The sequence below is a fragment of the Monodon monoceros genome, unplaced genomic scaffold, assembly GCF_005190385.1.
Source record: "Monodon monoceros isolate NGI ecotype Baffin Bay Population unplaced genomic scaffold, NGI_Narwhal_1 Super_Scaffold_22, whole genome shotgun sequence".
Classification (NCBI taxonomy): domain Eukaryota; kingdom Metazoa; phylum Chordata; class Mammalia; order Artiodactyla; family Monodontidae; genus Monodon; species Monodon monoceros.
This window is the reverse complement of record NW_021703779.1, coordinates 108,911,957-108,934,396: the sequence shown is the minus strand read 5'-3', so window position 1 is coordinate 108,934,396 and position 22,440 is coordinate 108,911,957. Positions and strand designations below refer to the sequence as shown.

General features: G+C 37.8%; 1 protein-coding gene across 4 annotated transcripts in view; it reads right to left on the bottom strand.

Annotated features, from left to right (window-relative positions):
* The window catches only part of SLC25A14 (solute carrier family 25 member 14), a 36,855-nt gene extending 15,768 nt beyond the window's left edge, over positions 1 to 21,087 (bottom strand). Inside the window, exons 1-9 of one of the 4 annotated variants that reach the window (XM_029240545.1) lie at positions 21,005 to 21,045; positions 16,198 to 16,267; positions 15,985 to 16,078; positions 13,685 to 13,832; positions 11,426 to 11,520; positions 9,944 to 10,029; positions 6,586 to 6,681; positions 1,702 to 1,826; positions 770 to 905 (exon numbers count right to left, since the gene is read on the bottom strand). In XM_029240545.1, the coding sequence (XP_029096378.1) occupies positions 770 to 905; positions 1,702 to 1,826; positions 6,586 to 6,681; positions 9,944 to 10,029; positions 11,426 to 11,520; positions 13,685 to 13,832; positions 15,985 to 16,048 (750 nt within the window). In that variant the 5' untranslated portion in view covers positions 16,049 to 16,078; positions 16,198 to 16,267; positions 21,005 to 21,045. Of the gene's footprint in view, positions 1 to 769; positions 906 to 1,701; positions 1,827 to 6,585; positions 6,682 to 9,943; positions 10,030 to 11,425; positions 11,521 to 13,684; positions 13,833 to 15,984; positions 16,079 to 16,197; positions 16,268 to 17,556; positions 17,664 to 21,004 lie in introns of all 4 variants that reach the window. The other 3 variants (XM_029240546.1, XM_029240544.1, XM_029240547.1) reach the window with 3 other exon arrangements.
* Between the last annotated feature and the right edge of the window lie 1,353 nt (positions 21,088 to 22,440).

Here is a 22,440-nt window from a genome sequence, read left to right as displayed (position 1 = left end):
CTCATTAAGACAGTCCCCGATACACAGTAAAGCACTGAACAGATGTGAGTTACTATTATTTTAGATGCCTCCATCTACAGGAAACCTATCCCAAATTTCCAAATTGGACTAAAATTTCCTCCCATAGACCCCTGAGTTTATCACTTGACAAGATGTGTTGATTATCTGTTTGTATACATGTGGTACACTGTAATTTCTCTGTACGTACTAAAATGGTGCCTGATAGATAATAGTTGTTAACTAAACTGAGAAACCATATGACAATATCATATTTTAGCTCCAAATTTGTTTTTTGCAGAAGTATTATCATGAATGATTATATAATATATAATACATGTATGATATTCAGCTTCCTACAAACATAACATAGCAGAAACTTTCAAAGCCAAACCGTGAACAATAGTACAATGCTGAACGGAAACCAAGTACCAGATTTTCTATTATAGCATCTCTGCCTTGTTTGAAATGGGCAAACGTGGGATAATGTTAAGTCCTTTCTATCAGTAATTCTACATGGTGCTATTGATAAAAGTATCCTGCAGTCTTAAGCATTCAAACTGGAATAATAATATTAAGGACCACTGTGCATCAGCAGATTGCCAAGGGGACAGCTTTCCTACCTAGGAATTACTCTGAGAGGCTACTAAAAATAGACATAATGATTCTTCCACCTTCAGAATGAAATGCAGCAACTAAGAATAAAGACTGCAAGAAGGTCTGAGACATCAAAGAAAATTAAAAATACAATCCAAGTTCACAGTGTGCGTACCTTTAAAATACCATCCAAAGTGCCCTTGTAGAGGTCCACATGTCCCACAATTGCCCTCTGGTTCATCATGCGAGTTCGAACCACATCAACTGGATTGGAAGCCAGAGCCCCAGCCAAGCCACACGTAAAGCTGGAACTAAAGATAAAAACTTTAAGGAGACAGACTGCCCCACTTCCACCTCTGCCCGCTTAAACTGAAATTAGTCCAAATATAAATGTACAATGAGTCAGACTCATCAAATAAAACCTGGCACTTGCCCTTTCATTACAATCTAAAAAGAAAGGAAATATTTACTAATCTTTACATTATTCAAAAGTTGTCCCCTTCACATTTCAATCCAAAATTCAGATAGCCTTTTTTTTTTAAGGGGACAGTTTATATAAGTCTAGCAAGTTCCCTAAGCAGGAAGTATTATGCATCATCTATTAGTTATGTAAATTTTTCAAACCACAGCATCATACACCAAATGCATTTGAGTAGTAAAATATCATAAAAGTTTCAAGATGAAGAAAACGTAGGATGAAACTAGCAACAGTCTTCAGCCCAAAACTGTGGTTTTGTTTCACAGGCCCTATAAAATTTCACCCTTTTATTCTGTTTCTCATTGAGAACATTTGCTTTCTGATCCAAAACTAACCAAAGCAAATAACAGATGAGTTTATTAGATACAGAGGCTGTGTATGAACAAATGCAAATCCTACAGACCTCTGATAGGCTACTGTATTAGACACTGCCCCCAAGTACCAAAGTGCCCATAGCATCTGGAATCTCTGTACCTGTATCAGAAGGCTTGAAGTTCTGGTGATGAGAGAGAAAAAGGTATTTAGACCATATGTACCCATTATCAATTCTACCTGAGGACTTCAGTGAAAGATGCTTTTTGTGCTTAAAGTACTGAATATATGGAATGCGTACAACCTAGCATACTTACACAAAGTGAGTTAAGATTGTGTCTCCCACCACCCCTGACAATATTAAGTGCTTCTTCGTAATGTCATAGACTGGTAGCTCTACTCCCACAACGATGGCAGCCCGCTGAGCAGTTGGGACAACACCCTACAAAACATAAGTGACATGAGACACCAAGGAAATACACTGGTAGTGACATAAGTCTAAAAGTGAACAAAGTAAGTCAGGAATTAAAAAATAACAGAAAAAATCCAAGTCTGAAGTATAGGGGTTATTACTCCTTCAAATCAATAGCTAATACTGGAACATTTATAAATTTCCAATTCACTTACTGTACTAAAAAAATAAAACCATTGATATGACACCCAAAGCACAAGCAACGAAAGAAAAAATAGATAAATGGGACTTTATCACAATTAAACATTTTTGTGATTCAAAGGATACCATCAAGAAAGTGAAAAGACGACCCACACAACGGGAGAAAATATTTGCAAATCATATATCTGGACTAGTATATATCATATATTATACATGGACTAGTATCCAAAATAAAGAACTCTTACAACTCAACAATAAAAAGACAAACAACCCAATTAAAAAATGGGCAAAAAATCTAAATAGACATTTCCCCAAAGAAGATAAACACTTATACACTGCTGGTGGGAATACAATATATGGCAGCCACTGTGATAAACACTTTGGCAATTCCTCAAAAGTTAAACATAGAATTACTACATGACCTAGCAATTTCACATCTAGATACATACCCAAGAAAATTATAAACATATATTTATCCAAAAACTTGTACATGAATGTTCATAACAGCATTATTCATAATAGCCAAAAAGTACAAACCACCCAAATGCTTATTAATTGATGAAGGGATAAACAAAATGTGGTATATACATACAATGGAATTATTATTCAGCCATAAAAAGAAATGAAGTACTGATAAATGCTAAAACATAGATGAAACTTAAAAACAGTATGTTAAACTAAAGAAGCTAGTCATAAATGCCACATATTGTATAATTCCATTTACATGAAATGCCAGAATTGGTAAATCTATAGAGACAGAAACTAGATTAGTGGTTGTCTAGGTTTGGGAAGGCTGGAGGTCATGGGAAGTGACCATTAATGGATATGGGGTTTCTTTTTGTGGTGATAAAAATGTTCTAAACTTAGACAGTGGTGATGGTTGCACAAGTCTGTGGATATCCAAAAAACATTAAACTGTACACTTTAAGATGGCAAATTTTTATGGTATATGAATTATCTCAATAAAGATGTTATTAAAAATAAAACCCGGAAGCAAAAGTCAGTAGGGAGAAAAGAGCTTTCAAGTTTATTTCACAGAATTTAGGATGTGCAGAAAGGACACACTAGGATGACAGCAAAGGTATGATGCAGCCAGGGAGAAGGCCAAGGCAAAGGAGTACCTCCTTATGAGTCCTCCTGTGATAACACTACCAGCTTTTCACTCACTAGTACAGTATTCCTATCACAGCTCACATTACAACATAGGGCTGCCAGAGCATTAAAAGTCCTGTTTTTGAAGAATATGAATGATATGAGAAAATGCCTACAACGCTGAAGAAGGTAAGACATAAAATTACTTATAGTATTATTCTAACTTTAGGGGAAAAGGTATACAAACACATGCCAAATTTTTGTAAAAATTTTCACAAGGAATGTTTTATTTTTACAATTGTGTTTAAATTTAAATATCATTTAAAAAACTGAAAATAATATACCATGGGGAACAACTGCTTTCTGTGATACCTGTCATAATTAAAGAGTTCAATCATCTCTAAATTCCCAAACTCCATTTATAAAGTGGAAGTGATGTAGCTGTGCTGTCATCAGGAGATGTTTGATTCTGCTGATCAGGCTGGCTGGCCCAGCAGTACCTTCCTCTCTGATCCTTCCACCTGCTCAACTCTGTTAGAAGATGGCCTCAGAAGACTAATTTGGTGAACCGTAAGGCCCCACGGGCTGAATTCAGGTCACAGACATGTTTTGTGTGGCCTACACAATGTTTCTTAAAAGGCTGAATTAGCTGTCAACATAAAACAAAAACAAAACCACAGGAATGGATATTTCACACAGGAATGCAAATTTCCAGCTTCTCTTGAAAGCCCAGAAAATTTGGCCACACTGGATTCACGTGGTGTACGACAGCAATGAACAGGGCAAGTGCTCTCCAGTTCACTACTCTACTGTCTGTCCAACTCTGACCTAAGTGCCAGTTACTCTTTATTACTGTACTCCTGTTGTTATTTCTTACAATGGAGTTTGGAAGAAAGTGAAGTGTTTCCAGTGAAAGTGAAATGTTTCCAGTACCTATGTTACAATCAAAGCAGGAAAACAAAATACAGACATGTGTTTGAAGAAAAATGTAAACATATTTCCTTGTTGAAATGAAAAAAAGATTCCCATATTTTAATATGTAAATAATACATGTCTGTGTCAAAAGAATACATAACACAATATACTTCACTTCTCCTTACATGCCTGGATGAAGTAAGTAGCCTGGATCATAAAAGTAGCTATGTTCAGTTCCTCAAAAAATTAAACATAGAATTACCATACAATCCAGCAATCCTACTTTTGGGTATATACACAAAAGAATTGACATCAGTCTTGAAGAGGTATCTGCACATCCATGTTCACAGCAGCATTATTCACAAGAGCCAAGATACGGAAACAAACTAAATGTCCATTAATGTATGAATGGATTAACAAAATGTAGTATACGCATATAATGGAATGTTATTCAGCCTTAAAAAGGAAATTCTGACACATGTGACAACATGAATGAACCTTGAGGACATTATGCTAAGTAAGGACATTATGCTAAGAAATAAGCCAGTAATAAAAAGACAAACTGTATGATTCCACTTATATGAGGTACCCAGAACCATCAAATTCATAGAGAGATAATAAAAGGTTGGTGGCCAGGGGCTAGGGGAAGAGGAAACACGGAGTTGCTGTTTAATGGGTACAGAGTTCCAGTTTTGCAGGATGAAAAGAATTCTGGAGACTGATTGTACAAAAATGTGATATTTTATATGTATTTTAACACAATTAAAAGATTATTTTAATTAAAAACAAAGTAGCTATGTTCCCCTGACAAAATCTCCAATTCTACTTATTGTTCTGTCTTTGTCTTTTCCTTAGCCTTAGTTTGTGAAAAAAGTTCTAGTTAGTTCCATTTTCTGGTTTTAAATTAGACTAATCAAGAAAGTGTACCTTGGAACTTCCCTGGCGGTCCAGTGGTTAAGACGCCACACTTCCACTGCAGGGGCGCGGGTTCGATCCCTGGTCAGGGAACTAAGATCCCGCACGCCGTGCAGTGTGGCAAAAGAAAGAAAGAAAGGAAGGAAGGAAGGAAGAGGAAAAGAAAGTGTACCTCCAAGTGCTTTTTATCAAAAAGCAAACGTCAAGGATCATTAACGGATGCTAAGATCATTTGGTGAAAGGTCATTAAGTAATAGGATATATGCACGTTGTTAGAATATTACCCTACAAATTACTTGCTAATTGCAAAGGGGGAAAAAAACGTATCTTTTACTATGATAAGACCTGGTAGGCATCATCTTAACAAGTAAACGAACTTGGCATCACCAATTTTGGGACAAACTAACATTTTGTGTCTCTTGCTGCGATGCATATGAAATAGTGTCATCTATGAAGTTCTCTTACCAGAAATGTTTAACATGCATCTAATCAAGCCAACAGATCTAACTTCTAGCTTACAGGAAATACAGGGGAAATGCAAGGAAACATTTTATATAAGAAAACTGACCTGACCTCATCAATAAAGGAAATTTGAATATGGACTAGGTATTAGATATTAGGGACTTATTAATTTTCTTAGGTGTGACAATGGTATTGTTATTATGTAGGAGAATGTCCTTATTCTTAGGAGATGCATAATGAAGTACTTAGGGGAGTAACACGATGTCTGCAACTTCCTTTCAAATAGTTTAGGAAAAAAAGGAAAGAGAGAGACTCATTAGATATTTAAACAAAAAAAAGAGAGAGTGTGCACGTGTGTGTGTGTGTGTGTGTATGGGTATGTGTGTGCATGTGTGTATATACATAAGTAGATAAAGCAAATAGGGCCAAACTTTGAGTCATTTAATCCAGCTATGTAGGTGTTCATTGTTCTGTTCTTCCAACTTGTCTGTATGTTTGAAAATTTTTATAGTAAGTAGTTAGGGAACATTATAAAGAAATAATAAAAGCAAAGCTCTCTCTTTTAAGAGTCTATTAATGGAGTTCCCATTCTACTCTCTACTACTAGTAGTCTTATTTAATATTACAATCCTAAGTGATTAAAACTGGATAAAAAAATTACAGGAACAAAAATATTTTAAAAAGTATAGATAGAAGACTGGAACATAATATGACAAAATGTTAACAGTGATATCTCTAGCTAGTGGGACTACTGGATATTTTTATCTTTTATATACTTTCTCAACATTTTATAGTATATCTTTTACCTTTTATAATGTTAAAAAAGTTGTTTTAGGCAATAACTTTTGATCATAAACACTACAGAGACTACCATAAACATACATTGCTGTGTTAATACAAAACTGGCAAAAATACAGATTGAAAAGTTAAACTCACTGTGAATTTGAACAAACCAAAATGGCTGTCTCAAACAATATAACTTCTCTCACACATAAAATCCCCAAACATTAAGCAGAAATAAAGACGACTGATAAGTTTTGGTCCTTTCATAGCTGATAAGGAGCTTCTTACCTTATTTTTTAGGTTACCAAGAATCTTACATAGTATAAGGTGACAATTCACAATTTTATGGCTTTATATAAAAGGTAATTTTTGCAAATTCTAGCAACTGTGTAAAGAATAATACCAAGAAAAGAGTACTCACCCTCCACAGACCCCTGGTACCTTCTTGTTGGTATATATCAATGAAGCTGCCAATCATGCTGCCTTGGAACAAGCTTCCTTGAGCCTGCATTCGAATCTAAAATCAGAAGAGGTGAACATTTTATTTTGACAGAGAACCAAAATGAGATGTTTCACTCATTTAAAATGAAGAAAACAGTATTTGGGAATTAAAAATCAGCTTACTATTATGATGAAATTAATGACTTAAGCTACATATAGAAAGAATGTAATTTGTGTCAAAGTATATTTTATAAAGACGATTTTTATCAGCCTCACATTCCTCATACTAAGTCCATCATTTCTGGAGTTGGAAGAAAATTTGGGGAAGAGGAAGAATGAGTACTCTGTAGGGGTAGAAAATAATCCATTTAAACTACGATTAGTTTAGTGAAAAACTATAAACAACCTATATGTCCAAAAATAACAACAAAGGATTAGCTGCATAAACTATGATACATCCATTTAAGGGAATACTATGCAGCCATAAAATTTTATTGTAGAATAATATTTGTGGATATTGGAAAATGTCAACAATTAATTGCTAAATAGAAAAAGCAGGTTGCAAAGCAGTATGTATGGTATATCATTTTTATCAAAAACATGTAGACTTAAAAATAACCATATGTTCAACAAAGAGACTGACTGAACATACACACCCAAATGTTGACAGTGGCTTACGTCTAAGTGATGAAGCTCCAAGTGGGCATTTTTCTCTTCTGTGTTTTTTTCCTGCCTTCCACTTTTTACTACATTGAACATGCATTGCTTATTGAAGTATAAAAAGCAGGAAAAAAGTTTAAAAACATAATTTAATGCTTACAAGACCTTAAACTGAGTTTTACTTGTAAAAAGCATGACACTGTATTCTGCAAAGTAGCCTTTGAGAGGCACAAGAAAGGAGATACAGCATTAAAAGGCCATGTAAAAGATTTGGTACAATTTCCACCGAATGCACATATAGATCATAGTAGTCAGTCACTAAGTACTAGTGGCCCAAATGTAGGCCTGATTTTCATGAAGCACAACTCTAGGTTTTAATAAATGCTCTTGGTAAATCATGTTACAGCAGCATGTTTTTATGTGGAAACTCAACTGCTACTACTAAGAGTTTTGAAATAAAACCTAAACCAAATTAAAATGGAATAGAAACTATCACAAAGACAAATTGAAACCACAAATATCCTATGGTAAGTAGAAGACTTCTTTATGCAGGTGATTCCTGACCAGGGCTGGGATGAGGGTGAGGCAAGTGTGGCACCTTCCTCAGGCACAAAATGTAGTGGGGGGGGGTTGTAAAAAACCTCAGTAATCCAGATAAATAATATCTTAATGTGATATTTTTAAAAATCAAAATTAATACACAAAAACCCATGATGAACCAAGTATCAAAACTGTAATTAAAGACAGATCCAACAGGGCAGGATTAGAGTGAGTGAGACGGATTGTACAAAATATTGCTATTTTGTTCATGAATTTTTCACATTCATTTTAATTTTTGAAAAATATTGCATAAAAATGTTATTTCTCTTGATTATTGAGTTTTTTGGCACACCCTTACATTTTGCACCCAAGGGGAGTATCTCCCTTGTCCTAGTCTTGGCCCTGTTCCTGAGCAGTCTTGAAGGATAAATTCATGAGGAAAGGGGGAAAAGGCATTGCAGGCAAAAAGAGAACTACATGCACAAACGCAAGGAAGTGGCACGTAGTTCAGAGAAAGATCTATTCAAGAATAAATGAAAGGATTAAACAGCCCAACTGTGATTATAACTCCTATATAGGATTGTGACTACCCCCGACCCTCCACGTCCCAGCACCACTCACCACTCAGCCCTACCTAAGGATATGAAAGGAAAAGGGAGATTGTAGCATTGGTCAATGGTTGTAATTGTACCAGACAGGTCAGAGCAACAGGAAATTGAAGTGAATCACTTATATGATTAAGTTTAGGACCCTGATGGATAACAAAGGAAGTTTTAGGGAATTAAATATTATTGTTCTTGAAAAGCACATTCTAACCAGTGTAATTATATTGCACATATTTTAGAGTTTTAGGATATAGTCAATTATCTTCAAAATACTTGTTCTGTAAATCTAAACTGATATAAAAATTCTGTAGCTAAAGTATTCTCAATTTAACCCAGAAATATCATTTCATATCATTTCTTCATCAACCACCACTGGTTTCTTTCATGTGTGTTGTTTTTCAAGTCACTCTCTCGGTTCTCAAAACTCTGAATCACAATAGATCTCCCCTCCACCAACCTAGCCACTTGTGGTTTCAAATAAATAAAATATATGTTCTCTTACTCTTTTTTCTCACATTCCCCCTAAAATGATTTTTAAAAACTTGGGATCCTCTTACACATTTTAATCATATATTTAGTGCTTTTAATTATCATAAGTGTAAATGAGTTAATAAGTAAAAAAGTTAAAGATTTTATCTCAAAAATAAGATGCAGATTGCTATTATTAGATTAAGTTAGATTATTAGATTGATATCATTGATATTATTAAATAAATGTTTCATTCTGAATTTTGATAAAATCTGAAAGAAATTCAATCACGTTGTAAAAAAACTCAGCACCACTAACCTATACTGTTCTGGTTCTGAATTCAGAATATCTCTAATAGGCCAAAATATATCATTTTAAAGCCAAATCTCATTCTTAATAGAAATATGGATAAGACAGGAAAAGATAGCGACATTATAGATTTATGGTATTTCAATTAGTTATTAAAGGAGGCTTCTCTAAAAACTGTATTTCACTTTATCCCTTTGTCTGATACTCCAGGTTACACCACAGGTCAATATACCATACTGTGATTTGGAATGGGTGGGGGAATGTGCCTTTCTTTTGTAAAGTGGGGCAAGGGCTGTTCTAAACACAAGCTCATTTTCAGATCAGTTTTTGAGAAGGGTACAAAGAAAGTAAGGGATCTGGAAATTGATTCCCTTAAAATTGCATAGCCCCCCCAAAAAAATTGCATAGCCCCCTTGGAAAGAACCTATAAAGGTTTGCATACTCTAGTTTGAAGACCAATGGATTAATGCACATCATAATAAACCGACTACTATTTATTAAGCATCAACTACCTACCAAGTACAATGATAACGGTTTACATATATTATCTTTAATCCTTAACAACCCTATGCAATACATACTGAATTATCTTCATTTTACAAATGAGGAAACTGAGGCTTAAAGCAGTTAAGTGATTTGCCCAAGGTTTTACAGCTGGCAAGTGATGGAGTGGGGATCTGAGCCCAAATCTGACTCAAAGCTCATGCTCTTTTCGTGTCACACTGCATACATCCAACGCTGCCAGACTTCTCTTACCTTTAGCACATCGGTGGGATTGGCTATAGTGGAAGATATCACTCCTGACACTACCCCACATATCATATTAATTAAAAGAGTTTCATCTGTAAAAATGAACAAAAAAAAGAAAGGTCTGCTTGTAAGAGGTACCAGTTTCTGAGAACAGAGTGCTGAGCTATCAGAGAAAGGGAACCATGTCAGAGAACTGACTACAGAAATGAACCACAAAGCTTATGAAAATAAAGAAACTCAAATATTTCTAGGTTCCAAATCAGTACTGAAACATATAAAATTAAAATAGATATTTCTAAAACACACTGGAATATATCCTATTATTCTGTATAACTGCCAATATTCCATATAAATTCAGAATGTGCTATTTCTCCTTCAATCATTTCAAACATCTAAAGAAAAAAATTTTTAAGTCTTTTTCTGGAGAATCATCAACTCTAAAGACTCAGGAACCGAATGTTAAAGGATAAAATCTTATGTCTAATAGGAAAAAAAATACCTAAATATTAATTTTAATTGGCCATATTATCTACTAGCCTCTATTTATTGACAGAAGATTTCTGTAGTTAAATGTGTTAAAACTAGTCATTTGGAACTAAATCCTCTCAGCTAGAAAAAAGAACAAAGAAACCACAGAGCGTATTGTTCTAAAATTCAATCTTCACCAGGCCTCCTCACCATAGCGAGCCTACAAGTTAAAAACTAGGTAAACCGGGCTTCCCTGGTGGTGCAGTGGTTGAGAGTCCGCCTGCCGATGCAGGGGACACGGGTTCGTGCCCCGGTCTGGGAAGATCCCACATGCCGCGGAGCGGCTGGGCCCGTGAGCCATGGCCGCTGAGCCTGCGCGTCCGGAGCCTGTGCTCCGCAACGGGAGAGGCCACGACAGTGAGAGGCCCGCGTACCGCAAAAAGGCTCCAGAAAAAGTTGACTTAGACAATAAAGCAATTCAAAGGACATTACCAACCGAAAAGCTCTCCAGCTGTCCCCAACTATGCAACAGCCTCAGGCCTGTAGTAAAATAACCATTTTAGTATAGTATCCAGCTGAAAAAGCTACAGCAGCAAATAGAGACATATGGTAATGCTGAATGTGGGTTAAGGTGGCCATATTTTGTATATATATAAAACTACTCTACCTGACCAAAGCTTATCAAAACCCACAGCTAGAGGATTCCTTATAGTTGAAGTCCTCTTGTAGATGAGGACAGCATTAATTTTCTCAACAAGTTTGCTCCATGTTCTCTCTGTGATGACCAGAAGCCTTTTTTTGTTCGTTTGATAGGAAAAGGGACAAACTTGAAGAGCAGGTCCCTCTAACCTATACATCACCTCTGCAAGGATTAATCCCAAATCAGTACAAGCTTATTTTGTCCTTGCAATGACTGCTACCCATTCTCAGGCACCCTGTGATGAACACTTCTCATTAAGCATGATTTCAACAATCCCTTTGAGTGTTACCTTAAAAGAGAATAAGGAGTCTTATACTGACCTTCTAAACGTTCTACAAATAATCTCTTCAAGCTCTGGTAAATGCCAATTTTAATGGTGCCATATGATGCCTGTCTTAGTAAAGCAGGAGCGATTCTGCCAGAAAGAAGGAAAGAAAAAGAAAGTCAGTTATACTTAACATGCACTCACAGATTATACATATCTAGACAGCCTACTCACTTCCATCACCCCCCTCATTCCATAAAAACAGCAAAATATGCATTTTTTTCAAGCACCCATGGATTCATCAAGAGAGCACATCTAGGTCATGAAACAAATCTCAAAAATTTAAAATAATTGAAATCATATATAATATGTTCTCTGACCATAATGGAATTAAGCTGGAAATCAATAAGGAAAATCCACAAACACTTGGAAATTAAATGATACTTCTAAACAATCCATGGGTTACATGGGTGTATGTTTTAAATACATAGAATTAAATGAAAATGAAAATTCAACCTATTAAAATATGTGGGATGCAACCAAAGCAGTGCTGAGAGAGAAATTTATAGCACAAAATGCTTACATTAGAAAAGAGGGAAAGTCTCAAAATCATCAATAATTTAAGTTCCTACCCTCAAGAAACTAGAAAAAAGAAGAGCAAAATGAACCCAAAGCAAGCAGAAGGAAGTAAATAATAAAGAGCACAAATTAATAAACTTGAAAACAGGAAAATAAAGAAAAATCAATGAAACAAAGTTATTTTGGAAAAAAATCAATAAAACTAATAAAACTCTAGCAAGGGTCCCAGTAGTAAAAAGAGAAATGTCACCAAGAGGAATAAAACAGGGAATAGCACTACAATTCTGCAGTCATTAAAAGAATAATAAAGGAATACTATAAACAACCTTATGCTCATAAATTCAACAACTTAGAAGAAATGGACTAATTCCTTGCAAACTACAAACTACCAAAACTCGATCAAGATGAAATAGATAATCTGAATAATCTCATAATCATTAAAATTTTTAATTTATAATTTAAAAGTTCCCAAAAAGGAACTCTCCAGGCCCACCCAGATCATTTCACTGGGGAGTTCTACCAAATATTTAATAAATGAATGCCAATCTTACACAATCTCTTCCAGAAAACAGAAGAGGGAACACTTCCCAACTCATTTTATGAAGCTAGTATTACCCTGCTAACAAAACCAAAAAAACAGTACAGAAAAGGAAAACTAACTACAAGCCAATATCTCTCATGAACTTAGATGCAAAACTCCTTAACAAAATATCAGCATATTGAATCCAATAATGTAGAAAAAGTATACACCGTTACCCACTTCATAGATTTTTTTTAAATCAACCTTACTTCCTAGCAGATGCAGATATATCTTCAATCCTATCAAGGAGGTACCAGAGCCAAGATTTCACCCTATTTAAGTTCTGCTTATAAACTGGAGACATTCTCACTCATACCTCCTTTGAGATTCTTCCAAACTGCAGAAGTATACTTTAGCTGTTATAAATAGAAAGACAGCAGCAGCTCAAACAGTTAAGATTTTAAAATGATGACAAAACATGCATATTTCTGACTTTATTGCTTGCTATCCGAAAAAAATAATCTTGTGATCATCTGTGCTGATAAAAGAACAAGGTGAAACCGATGATCCATGATTCACTTGCTTAAGGATGTATTACTTGATTTTTTCCCCCAAGTAAACTATCTTTGAAATTAAGCCTAACGTAAGTTAATAATAAAATTGATATCCATTCTCTGAGCAATAAATTGGTACCCTAGATGCAGGAGTGGACTAGTAAATTGGCAGCAGATAAACAACACACTGGACAATAAACCACCGACATATGAATAACCAAAAGATGACCCCCCCAAAAAAAATGATGGGTCTTCCGCTCTTTCATTCTGCATTTTCTATTTAAACTGCCAGAATAGTATTTCTTTAAAGAGGAAAAATTGTTTTACAAGTCAGTATTTGGCAACTCAGGAAGATTATCACAGAAATATATACTGCGAATTGGTGCCGCTATTCACAGTGGCTATGGATGACTCTCAGGAAAACAGGAAAAAGCCAATGCTGCAATGAGATATCCATTTTAAAATGTATCGCTTATAGCCAAATGAACACAAGATCCAAAGCTCAAGATTTACAAGCAAGTGAAATATAAACTGGCACATCAATATTGAATTATAAGTTGAAATGGTGAATATAAAGGGCACAAACTATCAGACAGCTGAAATACATGGCTTCTCAAAAAAGTATTTCTATTCGTGACGTAAGGAAAGAGTCCAGTCTCACCCTGAATACAGAGCCAATACACCTTCTTCCTTATAGATTCGGAACAAGGCATGAAACATTCCTCGGTATTTTATCTCTTTGAAGCGGACATCAATACTTTGGCCTTGAACTTGAAGTCGCGTTTTGGTCAAGTCCACAGGGAAAGTTCCTGTGAAGGAACACACTCATTTATAAGTTTTTCCAAAGAATCACAGTTAAGTTTTGGATGAATTTAAGCCAATGGTAATTTTTAAAACATAAGACAAAGTTCTTTTTCTAACACCTAGGTCTCTACTTAAATATCACTATCAGAGGACAAGAGTTGTATGTGATAAAGTGAAATGTACTATATCTAGGCAGCAGGATTTGACCCACAGTATAACTGAAACTGTGATATAATAAAGTGCTTTAGGATAGTCCTAATACACTATAAATGCAAAATACGTAAATGTTTTAATTTCATCTGTTAACATACAATCTGGCATTTATCTGTCTCTTCCTTCTGCCCCCCTCCCACCTCAAGTCTCCCTACTTCTCCCTCATAAAATCTCCCCAAATCTTCACCAAGAAGATAGGAAAGCATGGGATTGCTGCTCCACATACTCTTAAATACTATTACAAAGTTTTGTGGGTTTTTTCTTTTATCTGTCTATGAGAAATAGTTTTCTAGTATTATGAAAGATAATGGCAAAGTCCTATTTGGCCTACTCATCTGGGTTCCTTAGGTAATTCAGGACTAACACCAGCACAGTGCTGAGCGGGAAATTTTCTTTAACCAAACTTCTTTCTCTTATTATATCAACACAGAGAAGTGGTCATTACATTGGCAAAATATATTTCAAGGACTATTTCAAGGTCTAAAACTAACAAGATGTTTATGCAGCTCTGGTCACTGATGACCTTGATACCATAACACCAGACAATATGCCAAGAAAGTCAATAAAAACTAGTGGATTGGGGTCACTTATGAACAGTTTAGGAAAGAAAATTTGGAAGATGAAAAAACACAATCTAAAAGTATTTCAAAATTAAAATCAAATAGAAAAGAATCTGGTTTGATCTTGGTCAATCTTCTTCTAAAATGGGAAAGAGGTTTGAAAAAAGGAAATCTGAATACTTACTAAGAAATGTATAAACAACTGAGCACAAAGAAAGGCCACTTGTATAAGAATATAACAGAAACCCCTATCTTATCTAACTCCCTCTATATTTTCATGTATGTTTCCTAAGCATAGCAAATTAACAAATAATTAAACTATCAAAACAGCTTCCTAAAATTGACTTTTCTTAACTTCACTTGCCATACCGTCTGTAGTACTTTTTTTCTTTAAGGTGTACATCTTTTTTTTTTAACATCTTTATTGGAGTATAATTGCTTTACAATGGTGTGTTAGTTTCTGCTGTGTAACAAAGTGAATCAGCTGTATGTATACATATATCCCCATATCTCCCCCTTCTTGCATCTCCCTCCCACCCTCCCTATCCCATCCTTCTAGGTGGTCACAAAGCACAGAGCTGATCTCCCTGTGCTCTGAGGCTGCTTCCCACTAGCTATCTATTTGACATTTGGTAGTGTATATATGTCCATGCCACTCTCTCACTTCATCCCAGCTTACACTTCCCCCTCCCCGTGTCCTCAAGTCCATTCTCTACATCTGCGTCTTTATTCCTGTCCTGCCCCTAGGTTCATCAGAACCATTTTTTTTTAGATTCCATATATAAAGAAAATATTACTTGATAGCTTTGAGACAACAGTTTTTAAAACAAATAGGGCGGGACTTCCCTGATGGTCCAGTGGTTGAGACTCTGCGCTCCCAATGCAGGGGGCCCAGGTTCGACCCCTGGTCAGGGAACTAGATCCTGCATGCTGCAACTAAAAGATCCTGCATGCCACAACTAAAGATCCCACATGCTGCACAAAGATCCAGCACACGGCAACGAAGGTCCTGCGTGCTCCAACGAAGGCCCGGTGCAGCCAAATAAATAAATAAATATATTTTTTTAAAGTACATTACTTTCTTATGATAATTTTTTTTTTTAAATAGGGCAAGCGGGCTTCCCTGGTGGCGCAGTGGTTGAGAGTCCGCCTGCCGATGCAGGGGACGCGGGTTCGTGCCCCAGTCCGGGAAGGTCCCACATGCCGCGGAGCGGCTGGGCCCGTGAGCCATGGCCACTGAGCCTACGCGTCCGGAGCCTGTGCTCCGCAACGGGAGAGGCCACAACAGTGAGAGGCCCACGTACCGCAAAAAAAAAACAAAAAACAAATAACACTACCATATCTATACCCTAAGGAGCAGGTTTCTCAGTTTTCACTTTCTTACCAAACTCAGCAACAATAGAGGCAAGGCCGCCATATACGAAGGGTTTCCAATTCAGACCAGACATCTCATGGCTTACAGTGGCACTTTTCTGGTGCTAAAAGTAAACACAAATCAGAACAAGGCACAAGAGTGAGGAGCATCTGTTAGTGTATGATCACATAATTTATATCAACAAAATTTGCAAATAAAACAAATGTAGAGAAAAAACCCTACCAGGTGGAATGACAAAAAATGAAGGCTCCTGTTTTATGTGATGATCATGAATGTGTTCTTTACTGCCATTCTGTAGAGGTAAGTGTTCGATTCACTCAAATATCAACCTGTGCCCTTCACGTTCTCTAGTTTCTTTAATGTTATTCCCATCCCCACCCAAAGAAGAGGTTTCATTCCATCCAGCACACCCAACTTAGACATCCAACTAGACAATTACAAGTGAAGGAGCCTGGACTTTAAATTATATAGGCTGAGGCATCTCATAAAAGCAGTTCATGGTATTCAGTTAGCTTGATTCAGGTGCAAGGCAGACTGACACCACTACCCTCTCATATTCTTAGTCCTCTCATCTCTCCACTAAATTTTAGGGTTTTATTTCATCTAGCTACCTTCCAGCTACACACAACCTCCCCCCACTAGGCCCAGGGTAAGTTAAGCACATTTTCACCTTCCTTCTGGTTCCCAGAGGAATGACGGCAATATGGATGATGTCTCTCCTCTCTCTGACATTTAACATATATCCATCTAATGAATCTCCTTTTCCCTGGCCTTTTAAAGCACATACATACAAATATTGTTTTTCTTTGATGTTTGGGTTCTTTAACAATGTATACTACTCCCCATCCCCCTCACCTCCTTCCCCATCCCGCCCCCATTAGACCTGTCACCCTCAATATTTTCAGCCTTTTTTTCCGGCCACTCCCAGCTATTTCCCTCTTGGATTTTATTTTTTCCACAGTTCTGCCTTCTAAATCAGTGGTTTTCAAATTTCAATGTGCACCAGAATCATCTAGAAGGCAGATTAAAACATTGACTGCTGGGCCTTACCCTCAGAGTTTTTGATTGGTGGTCTGGGTCTGGCGTGAGAATTTGCAAATTTGCAAATAATGCTGATGCTTCCACGCTTTAAGAACTACTACTCTAGGCATTGCCTACTAAGTCCTGGTCCAGCTGGAAGCAATCTATTTTCTGAGGATGGATTCTCAGATTTCTTTTAAATATTCCTTTTTCAGATCTTCATGGTATGCATACTATTGAATTTCAAAAGCAACTTCAAGTGGTTTACAGTCAGGAATGAAGACTCTAAAGTCAGACTTGCCTAGGTTTAAATCCTGACACCACCACTTATTAGTTCTGTGACCTTGGGCAAGTTATTTAACTACTGTGTGCCTGAGTTTTCTGAACTGTAAAATGGGAATAATAATAAATACTATATTATAGGGTTGTTGTGAAAATTAAATAATATATGTAAAACACTTAGAAAAGTACCCGGCACCTAGTTCAACTATTAGCTATTATCATTATTACATTTTTGAATAGTTAAGTACTCAAATATACATTTTAACAGATAATACTTACTGCCCACCTCCCCTACTGCCCAATCTGGGGTTAGCACCATTGAATCACAGTCTCTTTTTATGGAAGACAAGGTTTTGTTTCGTTTCCACATAAGGAATTCTCTGTAACTAAGCACAGAACAATTTTCCACAGAGGATAGCTAACATGCAGACAAATGTTTTAGAGGCCAGAAAAATAATTATGGAAACTTCCTTTCAAACATAGTATGATCAGCCAGTCCATCTGACAGAGTCTGCAGTAGAAAACTCTTTTGGAGGAAAACTGTTGAAAATAATTCTAAAAAGCAAAGTAGCAATAAGCAATTCAATTACCAGCTGCAGCTTGAGATAAGTCTTGAGTACTAAATACTACCTTATCAACATTTTCAGCTATGCCCATATTTTAAGATTACAACTGATAGTAAAACATGACACAAATGATGAGAGGGTAGGCATGGAAAAGCAAGGACCATGGCATATCCCTTCTCTAAGTTGGGGCAAGGTGGAATGCCCTTTCCATTCACCAATTTAGAGATTGCCCAAAACAATCAAACATTTCAAATGGCTGCTATACTTGTCTCCAACACTTTCTCTTTATAACTTCCTTCAACTCTTTTCATCGCAGAAGAAGCCTGACTTGACTACCTGCTACCCAGCCTTTGAATAAAGAAGATGTGCTCAGGGTTCAGGGAGCAATAATAAAGCAATTAAAGGCAGGGGGCAAAGCCACAGCAGGGACCAGAAAGACCAGTCACAATCTCAGGTCCGTTAGCCCAGTGGTTCTTTAATGAAAATGTTCACGATTCTGGCTTGAACTAAAGAAAATAAGGGCACCTAGTGCCTTTTATTTCAGCTAAATGTATTTAATGTAAAGGACTATTAGAAGATCATGTTCTTCCTACTCCTGGAGCACTTTTTAAAAGTCACCTTTCTTGTATGAAATGTATTAGTAGTTGGTAGCTGATATTGTTTAGTGTTCTTATTTGGCAAAATAAGACTGGCTACCCTACTTTGTGCTCATTTTTGTCATTCTCTATACTACACTTCAATTACTACAGCTGAAAATTTCAGTCACTTTTGTAGGGGCCATATCACACTACTGAATCACTCAAATGTCAGCTAAAACCTTTTACATAAGGCTGTATATATGCATGCATGTTATGTCATAGCTATTCCACAGCTGTAAAATGCTCTTTTGAGTCTTCATTTATCCCTTATATATCTTAAATCTCAGGCATACAAATAATGACTAGGATGAGGTTTATCTTCTGGTTGCCCCATGTTATTTTCTCTCTTAACTAGGTAAGATCCCTGAAGGCCGACACCATGTCTCACAGTACTTTTTATAACCCCTACAATAGCTGGCACAGAACTGGGTACAAGTCCATTATTGATAAATACTTGGTTGGTTCCAGTGTGATGTCCTTTATGCATGTATACAGCCTGTATGTAAAAGGTTACAGGGAAAATTTGAAAGTTAACTTACTGGACCTGACCAATGCTACACACTGTACACGACACTTTGCTGGTCCTCAGAGATTCTCTCCCTACTAATTCTCTCCCCTGGCTTTTGTTGCAGAGAATTACTTGTGTAAAATACCCCAAGCACTCTAAAAATGATTTTAACTTGTGGGGGCTATCCCCAGATATGGGTAAAAGAAAAGAGTCATACCTGAGTTGAAGTAGAAATATAGTACCTTAAATATTTTTATCTTGTTAAGAAGCCAATGAAAAATGTCTTCAAAATGCAGACATGTATTCTGAAGTCTGACTAAGGGAAATCTTATAGCCTAAAGAGTGAGAAGAATATCTAGAACACAAATTACATAACCCTGTTACACTACTCCAAAGATCTGGTCAGAAAAATGCAGGTGCCTTTCTTGCTTTCTCCTTTAAGGAAGAGTAGGCGTTAGAGATTCTCAGATTCAGGAGGTAATAATGGAGAGTCAAGCAAATGTTTATTGAAGGCATACTAAATGCCCAAATGCGCTATGGGTATAAACATGATGTTTAAAACAAACACAAACACACACACACATACACACACACACACACACACACACACACACAACATATGTTCTAACACCATGACAATATTTATGTTTCCTGGATAATTAAGGACATGGGTGTGGGGATAAAAGTTGTATGAAATACAGTTCTTGCCTTTCAAGAGCTTATAAACTGGTGGAAGAAATCAGAGTAGTTCATTAAAGAAAAAAATAAGTGCCAAACTATGTAGCACAAACTATAAGAGCAGGAGAAGCATGGAAAATGAGACAATCCGCGTGGGCTTGAATAATTTGAAAAGGCTTATGGAGATGAGAGAACTTAAAGTGGGCCTTGACAGAGGGCAGGTAGAATCTCAACAGGTATAGGTAAGGAGAGGGTGCAGGGAGGAGAACAGGATGGATAGATACAAATGTGGGGAAAAACACAGCATGTGGAGGCAAGCATCAGTATGGTTTGACTCAGAAGGAAGAGTGCAATCTAACTGGAACAGAGAATTATTTTATCTGACTGAAACAATATCAGACAAAAAGTATGATAAGGAACAGGTTAAGTTGAAAGTCCTGAAACCAAAGTGTGTGTGGCAGGGTGGGAGGGATACTGTAAATTTTTGAATAGGGAAGTGACTTGAGGAAATCTACCACATTTAGTTAGCCTACTAGGGCTGCAGCTAAGCAGTGGATTACAAACAGGAGAGGCAGGGAAACTAGCTTAGGATGGTGTGAAGTAAAGCAGACAAGATGTTTGCTGGCAGTGAGGTTAGAGATAAACTTCTAAAATAGAGACACAAAGGAACTTGATGATGTAGGGAATGAAGGGGAGGGAAGAGTTCATGATGACTTGAAGCATCCCCAGCCTGAAAAAAACAAGGAAACACTGACAGAACACTACAAATGTCCCTGCTGTTACCTTGTCTGAGAAACTAATTCATGTTAATAATGGCTGTCATCCCAATTAGTTAGCTGAACTGCATTTTAATAGATGCCTTCAATGCCTTGACCTCAAGGAGTGGCAGGGGGTAGAAACTGAAGGGGAGCATCTTTCAACAGCATCCGTCACACTAATACAATGGAGGTGTTTGCTTACTCCGCTTACAATCACGGCCGCCGTTGCAAACTTCACCCTTAGAAAAATTAGGATTATTCCGGGAAAGATACCCATTCACCCTCTGGGTAGCAGGATCTTGCCAGTTCCTCAGCTGTCAGAGCGAGTTCGTGGAGAGAAGGGAGGCGCCTGAAGGAGGCGGCCTCCCTGGGGGGTCGAGGAAGCAGGGTTCAATCGAAGAAGTAAAACCACCGATGCCAGAAGAGTGAAAGACAGGGAAGGGACTCAGCTGAGGGGAGAGAGAGACCAAAGGACCGTTAAGCCCCTCCCAGGCCGGGAACCAGGCCAGCCCGGCCCCGCGCGGCCTGGCGCGGCCCAGCCCCGCTCCCCAGCCTTGAAGCCCAGGAGCTCCCCCTCACCTGCTCGGGCTCATCGGACGACTGGGAAGACGAGGCTCCCACAGTCGGAAGCGCCACTGCAACGCCAACCCGGAAGTATTGGTACCAACGGAAGTAACCAAGTCGTCGCCTCGGCAACGGTGGTACAGCCATCCCAACTCCGCCCCCTCCGAGCCTAAAAGAGAAGGCGCGAAATAGGAGGCGGAAATGACAAGGGTCTTAATGGAGGAGTCGGGCAGGCTGCAGGCGCAAAGGCCCAGACGGGGCAACCTGACTCTAGGGAGGTGCAGGTAGAGGAGGCTAAGACATGAGAAATTTGGCAGCTTCTGCAGCTAACGTGGGTGGAGTGATGTCGGCCCGTCACCGCATCACCACCCACCTCGCGCGTACAAGGACTAGGGAAAGGAAGGGCTGGGTACGAGGGGCGGAGCCAGCAGAGTGAAAGGGCGGAGGGGGGCGCCTTCGAGCAGAGTACCAAAAAGGAGGGAATGTGAGGGGGCGGGGCAAATGCTTAAAACAAAAGTGGGATAATGAGGGAAAGGGAGTGAGCGGTATTTACAGAGGTGCCTGAGCTGTGCGGGGAGTGGGGCGGGGGTGAGGAGTGGGACAGGGTGGGGCAGAAATAAAGATCAAATAAGCAAATAACCTCAGCACCAGGTCTGAGGTCGCCAGGTGCTCAAAGCACATGGTTGAGAAAGAGCAAGTTAGAAGCAGAAAAGGGACCATAAAAAGTTCAAGATAAAGAAAATGAAGAGTAGAAATACTAACGGGGGAATCCGAGTTAATCCTCACCTCACAATCAGCCAGCAGATGATGAGAGGGCCTGGTGATCAGCTTCGGGCTCTAGCCCCACCCCAGGAGCCAGAAGGAATAACTTCAAAGCACCATAGATAATTACGTTAACCAATGGGCTATGTTTTTAAGCCTCTCGCGTGAAGGTCCCGTAATCACGCAAGAATACAAAATACTATGGTTTAGACGTTGAGTATAAGTAAAAGTAAGTCAATGCAAGGCCTGTGGCCCTAAATAATTATTTGTTAAATGAATAAATTTTGGGAATACCTTTGTTCCAAAAGGATGTGCGCACAACTACCCTATGAGACAGTTGCTATTATTTCCCCCTTTTGATAGCTGAGAAAACTGAGGTCTTAAGAAGTTAAGACCTCAAATTCAGTTCTGACTTCAGAGCCCAGGCTCTTAACCACTGCTATACTGCTTTCAACTTTAATAATACCCTTGTTACCTTCAGAAACTCCTTACTAAATATAGAGATAATGTGAGAAACCCGTACATGCATTCCAAAATGCGAATACCCTTAAATTTACGTCTCAGCAAAGTACTCCCTTTCAGCCACACTAAGGGGGTTGTAGCTTATGTCCAGCTGTGGCTGTGGCCTGGGCCTGTCCCTCACATCCAGATTGCTCAACCTTGTAGAATTTTGGCTCACTTTGTGACCA